The 12,082-nt window shown below is 39.7% G+C and overlaps 1 protein-coding gene across 1 annotated transcript; it reads left to right on the forward strand.

Moving 5' to 3' along the window:
• The first annotated feature begins 570 nt into the window (after positions 1–570).
• LOC120414522 (transcription factor btd-like) lies at positions 571–9,512 on the forward strand. Its single transcript, XM_039575730.2, has 3 exons — positions 571–1,252; positions 5,676–6,016; positions 6,413–9,512. The coding sequence occupies exons 1-3, from the start codon at positions 1,175–1,177 to the stop codon at positions 7,884–7,886; spliced, it is 1,893 nt and encodes a 630-aa protein (XP_039431664.1). The 5' UTR covers positions 571–1,174; the 3' UTR covers positions 7,887–9,512.
• Positions 9,513–12,082: the final 2,570 nt, after the last annotated feature.

Genomic DNA, 12,082 nt, shown 5'->3' on the forward strand with positions numbered 1-12,082 from the left:
AAGGTAGAAGAAACTCCGAATCATCGTCACCTCGCCGTCGTCGTCCCGCAGGGGTAATCCGGTCCCCTGGAAGGTTAGAGGGAGAGGGAGGGATTTGTGGTGTGAAGGGGTGCGAGCGAGAGAGGACGATGTCGGCGCGACTGTGTGTGTGCGGTGCGGTGCCTTTTTTTAGGAAAATAAAATAAAATCAAAAATTGATCTCAGTTGAAATTCGTCTGCCGGATGAGTAGGGAAAAACGTACAATCTGTGTAACCTATAATTATAAGTTTTTGCTCCGCTTCGCGCTCAGTTGTACTTTCGAAGGAGGCCGAGCGCGTGTGTTCGGCGAGTTGGGTTAAGGCAGCAGCAGCATCGTAGAAGGCGACGACGACGACGACGTGTTGAAACGCGCGTTGCATGTGTTGTTCGGGTGCACTTCGGCTTTCGCGAGAGAGAACGGAGAGCGCGTCGTGGATCGTTTTTTTTTTCGGGGGCTTGCGTCGCACCCAACGCCTACTTCGTCCCTCTACTGCCCAAGGGGGGTGCGTTTAGCGGTGTATGTGATTGCTTGGCTTGGTGTGTGCGTGTAGGCACTGTGTAGAGCTCGGGCCCTAATGAACGCCAGTGAGAAGAGGACTTAATAATAGTGTTTAGAGTTTAATTTCTGCTTCTCTCATCAAGAGCATCTCGTCGAAGCTAGGCAGCGGCAGCAGCAGTTACAACAACTCTTGGATATTACTGGTGGATGCTGAATCCGCCGCCACCGCCGTCGCCGACGTAATTTTCTCGCGCGCGCCCGTGTTCCCGTTGGATCTCCTGAAGAAGGGGCCTTGAACAAGCAAGAATTGGTATCGCCCGCGCGAGCCGCAGATTATCCGCGGGCCCCTCGGGTCGTTGTGTGGTAGAATTACATGGTGTGTACGGCTGCAAGGCCTGCTATTTTCGGGGAGCTCCCTTTTGTTTCACAAACGGCCCCACACGTGTGTGTGTTCGTGTGAGTGTAATCCGTCCAGAAAAAGGAAACCTGTGAAGAACCCCCCAAATGTGAGGAGCTCAACTGTGTTCAACCCTAATTAATGTGATCAAAACAAACCCAAGTGTTGCAAGTGAAGCGAGCGCGCACGTGGATTAAGTCAGTGGAGTGATTAATCCGGAGTTCCGGGACAGCGGCAGCAGGCAGGCCCCGGTGACAAGATGATGGCCTCACCGAGCTTTATGACCCAGTATCACAACCATCATCACCACCAGTGGAACAATAGCAGTCAGACGCAGGTTAGTACGGACGAACAGGTGTTCTGGAAAGGGATCCAAGTTGGCTGGGTTTTGTCAATGGGACCCCGGCAATGTTTATTGGGGTGGGTGTTTGTTGTGTTGCCCACCTGGACGGAAAGCGAGTTGAAAAGATCGGGGCCGGGTTTGGGGGTTGGTCACTGTACTGAAAAGAAGGTCAATAAAAAAGGGGATTACGGGATTAGGGGGTTTGCCTGCAAGCAAACTGCAGCTTAACTGCAGAAGAGCGAAATTTGTCAACGAAAAAGACCGTTACAAAAATAGGTAGATCTTGGCTTTGACTTTTTTAAGGGAAAACAAAAGCAATGTTTAAACAAATTTAGATGTATCTAAAATGTACTATAAATTTAGACATTTGAAACAATATTTGTCAATTATTATTTTTTTCTTTTACTGGTAAAATGATTGCTGTTTAGCGATTTAAATGTTGAGAAGCATTTCTAACTACTTTTTAGATATTTCTCTGGCTTACTTTAAAACTGTTAAAAAAATTCGAAACAATTAAACTGGCCTCCTCAGCTTCCTTTCAACACTGCGGGTTTTGATATTTGCGGAATAGTTCCAGCTGTCAAAATGTGTATGCGTCCTTATCAAAGTTGAATACCCCTAACCTAAATGGCTAATTACACTTAAAACGTGCAGTTTTAAAATTCACTTCAACTTCGATACAATTTTATGTAATATTCAGCTTTATTCAAGAATATAAAAATTTTAAATACTTATTTAAAAAAAATATTTAGCTCGTTAAAAAAGTAAGTTTTTCTTTAGTTTAGTTTTGCCTTGCCAACAACAAAAACAATAAATGTGTATTTAATACAATTATATTAATAAGTAAAGTTTCTTCATTGAAGCTAATCAATGTGTTAACTAAAAGTAATTAAGTTTAACTAAGCTTTATTAAGGAACTTATTCATGAAAAAAAAATTAATGTGAAAGTAGCAACAATGTTTCAAGCTTTTGTGATTTTGTATAGACATATTTGATTTGCACTTTAGAAAACATTAATCATTTTAAATTATCTCTATTTTGTTTCCATTGCTTTAATTATCATAATTAGATCATAAACTATTTGGTAAATGCAAAAATGAGTCCGGAACAAAAGTTCTAACTAATATCTTGTAATTTGAGGAAAATAGAAAATGCTCAGTCAACGGTTCAACCTAGGCGCAAACAATAAAGTTTCAATTATGTTCAAAATATACGAAAACATTATCAAACAAAACAAGATGCAGATGTTGGGGTAAACATTGATTAAAATTTAGTAATTTACGTTTCATTATTGGATATGAAGGCTATGACAAATTTTAACTTAATATTAATAGTTTTTAAAGAGGCTGAGAGTGAAAAAAATACAGTTTCAATAAAAAGCTAACATAATTCTTTATACTCTATAACAGTTATGTTTATGTCAAACATTGTAAAAATTTCAATGAATTCATAAAAGTTTTATCATCCAAAAAATCAAGCTTTTTTTTTCGTGCTGTGGTCTTAAAAATCAAATTTAAAAGCATAAAAATATCGCATTAGATTTTGGTTAAAAATAGTTTACAACCGATTATACAAGTTTTTTATTTGAAAATTTGTGTTTTATCAGAATTATTGCATTCCCAAGATTTTTTTTTTACAGGGACAACAAATTTATTTTTCAGACATAGCATTTAAAAAAATAGATCTGACAAAAAAATATTGACGGCACTGCTGTATTTTAAAAAAATCACTCAAATCTGACAGATGTCGCATTTACTCATTTCAGAGCAGGTTCCGTTTAAAAAAAACTGAGTCATTTAAATTGACTTAATTGTTTTTCTTTCAATAAGACTTAACGTATTTTTTTTAAACTTATTACTTTTGTAAGGTTGTTGAAGTCCCTTAAATATGATAAACAATAACTTTTGTAAGGTTTTTCCATAATGCTAAAATTTTGTGAAATGCTAAGAAGAAACTGTCGCAGTTTTGCCAAATTTATTTGCTAAATTTTTCACGATCAAACATGCTTAAACTTTTAGTGTTTTTTGTTCGACATTCGAAAACCGTTTCCACAAAGCGTGTTCATCGATCATCAAGTAATAAAAAGTTTAAATAAAAGTAAGGACCGAATACTGGTCCTTTTTACATCCAATTCAGCTATTTCCACTGTTTAAACGATTTATTTTGCAATGATTTTGGGATGAATCTTGCTTGCATACACCCAATTATGCTATTTTAGACCTGATTTCAAATTAAAACACTTTTTAAAAGCTGAAATTGAACTCCAAAATGCAGATTTGTCAAAATTAAGTGCTCGACAAAATAATGTACTGTTCCCCTATATTTCAAATAAAAAAAATCTGTTTTGATAGAAAACTGATTAAAATAGGTTGTTTAGTTTAGTGAATTTTTTTCAAATGAAGAGTATAATTCTAGATTACTTTCCTATGTAGATATGTAGGAGTCGTTGCACAGATGATATTATTAATATATTTGGGCAAGGGGTTTCCAGCATCAAGGATTACTGACCAGTCTGAATGGAATTACCAGGATTGCTGGATTACTTTGATTATGGCACGGATTGCTTTGTTTTCTCAAAATTACTTGGGATTACCAGAAACCACGCGGAATTGTTCACAATTAATAAAAATTACTTGGAATTACTGCCTAGATTCCAGCATATTGGAAAAAAAGTCTTTGAATTGGATCGATTGACAGCTGTCAAACGCACAAAACCACGTGCTTGGAAATAGTGCGTCCATTCCGGGAATTCCCGGCTCAAAATTCCCGGGATTTTTTAAAAAGTGGGATTGTAGGTTTATTTTTGATATATTTTATTTTTATTTCATAAAGTGCTTTTCTAAACTATTCTAATTTAAAATATAACTTGAAAGAATCTTTCTTTTTATAATAACATTTGATTAACGTAATAAGTGACTTATTAACTATTCATGTATGACATTCCACATTTTTTGTAACATTGGGCACACATTTTTGTTTAAGAGAAAACATTATTTAATCTGAAACTAACCTTAAAATGCTTACGAAAGCCTAATTCTGCAAGGATTAACTTAGATTTAGACCATTCAATGGGTTTCTTGCATTATTTAAGCAGATCGTTTTTCCAAATTTTTAAATGTATTCTTTGTTTGTAAGAAACACTAACAAATAACAAACGATATCAAAATCTTAGATGTTTTGATTGAACTCAAGCTGAGTCGTGGATCATGGTTTGAAAATGAGTTCAGTCATCAAAACTCTCGTAAAATTTGACTGAAATCTTGTAGTTAAATGCAGACTTTCAAAGTGCACTAAATGAACGTCGGTGTCGCTTCTTTTTGTCGGCAAAAGTTCCGATCTAATCTAAACATTCAAGCATCCGAAAATTGAATTTTCACGTGCTTCACGATCACATTTCTTTATTCGCAATTGAATTGCGGCGGCACGTTCTAATGAAGGATAATTACGTTTTTTTTTTCTCAAATTTTCTTCTTGAACTTCAGTCCAAGAGATGCCTCCCAGGGATCGGTTCTCGACTCGACTCGGACCGCCAATACACCGCCGTTAATGGACCGTAATTATTTCCTCATTAACTCGCCTCCAAAAGGTGCCAATTGCCAGCCAGATGATCGATCAGATTAGAATGAGGGCTTGGGGGACACGAAGTTGTGCGGTTTGAAATTCAATTTGAACATTTGTGAATTTTTTTGTCAATTTGATTAAAACCGCTGAAAAGTTTTTTCGAAAGCGTGATTCACTTACTATCTTTGACAGATTTTGACAATGTGTTACCTTCTAATTGTAAAACCTTGTTATCGGCGTGATTGATTTGACAGTTTGCGAGTGGATCTTTACGTTACCTTGACAATAAATAACGTTGAACTGCCTTGAGTCAAGTCATATCTGACTATCAAAAGAATGCAAATGGGCCAAACTCGACCTGTAAACAAACGTTTCGTCCTGCCTACGTCGACGGATGTTTACATTAGTAGCAGGTAGGATTGAATGTTTGTTTACATTCGTCTTTGGTCCACATTATCCGATGCACCAAGTGATTTGTTGACGTTTTTCGACACACTCCGCAAACGTCAAACCATACAAATTTGCTGCCGGATTTTTTTTCCAGAAGAGATCCGGAAAAAGATCCGGCATCAACTTTGTACTGGTGTGACGTTTACGGAGGTTGCAGAAAAGTTTGGTTATGTCAATTCTTGCAAAAAACAATTGTTTTGCTAGAAATATGCCTTGAATCAAGGTAGCTCAACGTAAAGATCCAGTTGAAACTGTCAAATCAATCTAAGGTCAATCAACATTGAGGTGGAAAACTGTCAAAATTAAGCTAGTTAACTGCAGTTTAAGTGATATTGCTGTGAATATGTCAACATTCATGATTTCAACCAATCTAACTCTCTTCTTTTCTCTATCCCTTCCCTTCCAGCTCTCCCCCCTCAACATCCTCCCGTACCAGTACCCGCCGCAGCCCCCCTCCGTCAGCAGTCTCGGCTCGGTGGCGTCCCTCGGCTCGGCCGGCCTCTCCCCCACCCAGTCGATCGCGTCCTCAACCGGAGGTGGCAACGGCGCCAGCACGGCCAGCAGCAGCTTCAGCACGAACGGCGGCGGGGGCGGCTCCAACGCCGCCAGCCCGGACGTCACGGCTTCGGTCAACGCGACCGCCGCGGCCGTCGCCGCAGCCAGTACGGCTGCGTACGGCTTCGGTGCGATGGTCCAGCAGAGCCCGGCCGCGGCCACCGCAGCCGCCGCGTTGGAGATGAGCGCGAGGTGAGTTTGGGGGCGGATTTGAGAGAGTTTTGACGCGGCGTGGTTCACGTGCTTTTCGACAGTTTTGACAGTTGGGTATCAAATTACGTTGGCGAAACTTCAGATTTGGAATTTTCAGTAGAAATTACACTGATTTCGTCGAATTTAGATTAATTTCACGTGCTTCTTTTGACAGATGTTTGTTGACGTTGAAGTTTTCAAGCTAATCTGGAAGGAAGCAAGTGAATCACGCCGACAATTTCGCGAAATTGTCAGAATATTTCACGTGCTTCCGTTGACAGATGTTGACGTTGAAGTTTTTAAGCTAACCTGAAGCAAGTGAATCACGCCGACAAAAGGGCTAACTCGCTGTCTTGACTACATCAATGCTGGATTCTAACAAACTTTCCCCTCCAGATCCCAACAGATGCACTACCCGTCCTACCAGTACCCGGCGGCCAGCTACTACAACAACATGGCCGGTAACCCGTGGTTCGCGCAGGAGTCCATGTACCAGGGCTGGCACGGCGAGGCGTACGGGCTGAAGCTGGAGGAGGCGTACTCGCACCAGACGCAGGCCCAACGTCGGTGCGCCCGCTGTACCTGCCCGAACTGCATCAACGAGCTGTCGGGGCTGCCGCCGGTGGTGGGGCCGGACGAGAAGGGCAAGCGGCAGCACATCTGTCACATTCCGGGCTGCGAGAAGATCTACGGTAAGACGAGTCACTTGAAGGCGCACCTGAGGTGGCATACGGGAGAGCGACCGTTTCTGTGCAAGTGGTTGTTCTGCGGGAAGAGGTTTACGCGGTCGGACGAGCTGCAGCGGCACTTCCGGACGCACACGGGCGAGAAGCGGTTCACGTGCGCTATCTGCAGCAAGAAGTTTATGCGGAGTGACCACCTGGCGAAGCACGTGAAGACGCACGAGAACAAGGCGAAGAAGATTGCGAAGAAGAGCGAGCGGGCGGAGGAGGCGAAGCTGAAGAAGGAGGACGGGAAGGGTGGGCGGGGGGTTGAGGGTAGCGGGAAGCGGGGGCTGGAGGTGGCGGACAAGACCGGGCAGCTGACGGTGCCGAAGGTGAAGAAGATGAAGGGGGGTGAGCAGCAGGAGGATATCAACGCGAACATCCGGATGCCGCAGATCAAGCAGGAGAAGGGCTACGAGAGCGCCACCACGGGGAAGTCGTCGATGTTCGGGACGACGGAGTACGGGCAGAACGTTGGGAGCGGGTACCAGAACTACCACCACCCGACGTCGTACTTCCAGAGTGCGTTCCTGCCGGACGCGACGAACGCCAGCAAGAACCTGTTCCACAACCCGTACTGCTCCGCCGACAGCGGCTTCCAGAGCCGGAGCAACCTGTTCTCTACCTCGGCCAACACCAGCGCCAGCAGCGGCTGCGAATCGCTGGACCGACGAAGCAATAGCAGTAGCAACAACAACAACAACAACGCGAGTAGTGAAGTTAGCAATAGTCTGGTGAAGCTGGAGGAGTACACCAACAGTCACAGCCTACTGAACAACGACAACAACAACCATCAGCGAAGTACTAGCGCCAGCAATCTACTACCTCAGTCGCAAGCTCAAGTGTACCACATCAACGCGGAGCTGGCGTCCAACTACGCCGCGGCGTACTCCAACGTCAAGGGCTACCATCACCACCACCATTCGCACCCGCATCACAACCATCACAGCAGCTACAGTGACGGGACGTCAAATGTCAACGAAGCAAACAACAACAACAGCAACTCCTCTCCGGCGGCTGCCGCCGCCGCCGCCTCCTCCTACAGCATGATGATGAACAATTACACGATCCATCACCATCACCACCACCACCAGCAGCAGCAGCAGCAACAACAACAACAGCAAGAAATCGAACTGTTCAAATAACCTGCCTTTGTTCTGCCGCGCAGCGGCGCGACGCTCGCAGCAACCTGTCAAATTTCTGTTTGAGATTTTCGTGACGTTCCTTTTGTTGTGTGCGCTTCGCGCACGGCATGCTTTGTTTTATTTTTTTCCGCGTAAGTTTTTGTTTCGCGCTTAGGTAAGCGAGTCGAGAAGAAAGGGCGAAATGTGTTTTAGTCGATTAAGAAACAAAAATAACTCCTCGTTTTGTCCCCCCTCCAACCCCCTTCTCCCGAGTGCCAATACAAAAGCTTTAGGGTTTTCCTAACCTCACTCTCGCGCATTTGCGCGAGCGGGAAGCAAACTGAAAACTATTAAATTATGTCATGATTTATTTATGTTCCTATACAATTGTCAGCGCGAAACGCGCCGCGTTGCGGCAGCGAAAAAAAGAGATAATAAAAAGAGACAAAACAAAAATGGACGCGACCAACAAAAGAGAGTGAAAGAGAAAAACGGTGGCGTGCACAAAAGGCCGTTAGCGCGCCTTGCGCGCGGTGAAATTAGCAATTGTAAAATATAATTAAATTTATTTATATTTTCATTAATCATCCGCGCTTCGCGCGGTGAACGTCTTAAGCCGGCTTTCTAACTCCGCCGCACGTAAAAACAACAACAAAAAAACAGTACCCTTAAAACTAAATTAAGGTCCAGTGAGCGTTAAGCTGTTTTTGTGAAGACCCTCATTAGGGCATCGCCACCGCGGAGCGGCTAAACGCGTAGCTAATTAATTTGCTCTCCCCACTCTCTTTGCGCTCGTTTTTTTTTGCGTTTTCGTCCCGTCAATTGACAGTTCTATTTTGCGAGGCATCGGCGTGTTGATGTATAGTAATTTATAAATTTTACAATTAAGTAGCCAAGTTGTCGCCCCAAGTCAGCAAATTCGCAAAAAAAGAAACGTGTACATTTCTGTGTAGACTCCTAATTATTACGCGGTCGAGAAACCTCCTCAAAAAGAAGCAATAGTTTTTTTTAATTCATCGCGCAAAAACAATAAAGAAAAAAAGCACAAAACAAAACGAAATGACAGTTCCATCCATCAGCAAGCGAAAGAAGCAAGCAAGCAAGCAACAATAAATCAGAGTCCTCACCTTATACATAAATACAGCACAAAGCGAAGCGAAAAGGCGGTTTTGCTTCCCCCACCCTCAGAAGCCATCTGTATTTTATAAATACTGTACATATAGGATAAGTTCCCCCCTTTTCGTCGCTCTCTAGCATAAACAAGCAAAAGTTTTTGATAGAAAGAAAAAAGATTCTGAGCAAAAATTTTAACTTTATCGAATAAAATAATACAAAAACAAATAGAATGCAAAGTTATTATATATTAATTAAGATGGAAATCAATAAATATTAAAACAGAGAAAGAGAGAGCGTGCATGTGTCAGTTTCGTACCTTTTAAAAAATATCGCTGCTGGAGACAACAAAGATGATTGATAAGAAAGTATAAGTTAATAAAAGAAAGAATAAACTGTTTTATGAAAACCTCACAGCGCAACAAAACTAAGCAAAACAAAAAAAACAAACAAACTAAATCTTCGATGTTATATATATTTATGAATTCCCCATTTGAAAATAAAATCAATTCCAAATGTCCTTTGAAAAATTAATTGATTGCGGGTGTTGTTATTTTTGAAAGAATATGATGACAGTTTTCCCTTTGTTAGTTTCATTTCAAATTGAAGTAATCTTATTTTTAATGACAGGGTTGCCAGATCAATCAACTGACTATTCGTAAGTTTCTATCAAATATTTTCCCATTGACCTACAAAAAAGGTTCTCGAAATCAAATAACACTTCTATAGTTTTTTTAAAGGGTATTTGGGTGTTTTTGAAATATCCTTGTGTCAGAGACATTCAGAAAAAAACCCAAAAAAAATGTTAATTGAAAGAAATGAAAGAATGCGTTACGTGATTTTCGAATGGTCCCAGATTGTTTACATTAACAAAGTAGGAGGCCGTTCAAGCAAAAGCTTGACATTTGAGATTTTAACCAAGTTTACCCTTCTAAAATGTGTGAAATAAATATTTTGTAAACCTTAATTGAAGGTTGCAAGATTTTGTTGGATGTCATTTTCCTGTTTCCTTTGACTTTTTGTGTTTTTTTCAAACATGAGGGTTTTCAATATTATTTTTGTAAGTTTATGTATATTAGAAACTCGAGCAGCTTGAAAAATATCAGAGTTCTAAATTTTTATTGAAGCTTTATTTTTTTCTCGAGTAAATTTTTTTTCGATAATGTTTTGTCATAGTTGAAAGAACACAAAACTGACAAAAATTATCGCTTGAAAAATCAAATATTTTTGAAAAATCTGATCATGCTCGGGCTCTGAATTTGTCTGGAGTTTTCTGGTCGAAATTATTAGACCTGTACTTTTCTGTTTGGTCCAAAAATGGGCACAAACAAATTTAAAGAAAAATCATAGCTCCGCGCCGTTTCAACCAATTTGAGTTGTCTTTGGCGCAAATGGAAGGAAATAATTTGTAGACCGAAAAATCCACCCTAACATTTGAAAAGGTCGTATAAAAATTTTAAATGTCGTTTTGACGGTGTCTGCATCAAAGAGCCTATGTCTGAAAATATTTTTATCGGATTCCTCGTAAAATTTTATGAAATAAGCTCAAAAATGGGAGGAGTTCATTAACAGGATTCCAAGATATGATTTTTGGAAATAAAATCCTGGTTTTTGGTTTTTGGAAAATTATTTTAGAATGTTTTTGGTTCAAAAGAGGATCATTTTTAAAATTTATGTTTAGAAAAAATCAAACATTGTTTCATTCTTTTCACAGACTATTTATTTATTTTGTATTTGTTACTCTTGTTATAAAAACTTCAATCTTTCAACTTAAACAGTTGTAAGTGTATATTTAATATTTATGCATTGGAGAGGGGGAGTTTACAAAATTTAGCCATGGAGAATGAAACATAATTAGCTGAGAACCACTGGTTTAGATAAATAAACAAAATGTTTCCAGATAAAAAATAATTTTGCGGCAGGGATGGAATAATCGCGGAAAAATCAATTTCGCTTGCGAACTTTCTACACCCGCGAAAGAGAGAGGAGGCAAATCACGCAAAAGAAAATCGCTCCCGAAATTCTCCAAGAAAATCAATCTGCTGATGATTTTTTGTGAATTTCCTTGTCAGCATCACTTAAAAATATTTATTTCACATTGTTTACACACATTGCTTACCTACAAAATGTGACAGGTCATTTTCGGACGTGTGACGTTACACTTGCTAGTGAAAAAGATGTTCCACCGAATAATTAAGATGCTGTTTTTAAAGATTTTTTAACTGATCTTTCGTGTGCGAGAGAGGAGAGCCATGCTTCTTTCGTATTTTTACTCTTGATGAACATCCAAAGATTTTCTTTTGATTATGATTATTCCATCGCTGTGTGGTAATGAATTTTATAATTTCAGCAAAATCAAATATGTGTAGGCCATTGCAAATTTGGGTAAAAAATGTTTTATTGACTAAAATTAAATTTTGGTAGAAAAATTAGTTGAAAATCAATTGTAAACTATTCAGAATGGATTATATAATGCTTATTGAGGCATTTTCAATAAAGAGAAGAATTTTCTATATTTAGTCAAATTTTGAATTTTTGAAACACAATTCAGTAAAAGGCAGAAGTTTTGGAAAAAAATATTTTTATGAAGTTATAGATTTAGGGTTTTTTTTTCAAAATTTATTTTCCCTGAAAGAGCACTCAGCTAGCAAAATCTAAACGTAGAAATATGTACCCTCCCTGCAAAGGCTTATGAATTGAGCTCAGTTGAATGGTTCTCCAAATCTCTGAATTGCAAATGTCACTTCCTGGAACAGAACTGCTAAATTCTAATAAAAACACAAATTGAATTGAATATTTTTATGAACTCATTGTTATTTTGCAAATTTTTGATGGTAGCATAACTCTAATTATGTAGAAAGCATTTAGCGATACTTTTTGTTTCGAAAATCAGGCATGAAATTTAAAAAAAAAAATTTTTAGGCTTTTTCTTTGTTTGGCAATTTGTGTTGTCATGGTCATATCCGAAAAAGTGTTGCCCAAAAATTGCGTTTTTTTGACGTCTTTCGCAAAAACAAGACTTAAAAAAAATCGAACTCGGGAATGGCTGAACCATTTTTACTCGGCTTTTAAAGCCTAAGTTGAATGCACTTAAAGAACAAATC

The sequence above is a fragment of the Culex pipiens genome, chromosome 1, assembly GCF_016801865.2.
Source record: "Culex pipiens pallens isolate TS chromosome 1, TS_CPP_V2, whole genome shotgun sequence".
NCBI classification, from domain to species: domain Eukaryota; kingdom Metazoa; phylum Arthropoda; class Insecta; order Diptera; family Culicidae; genus Culex; species Culex pipiens.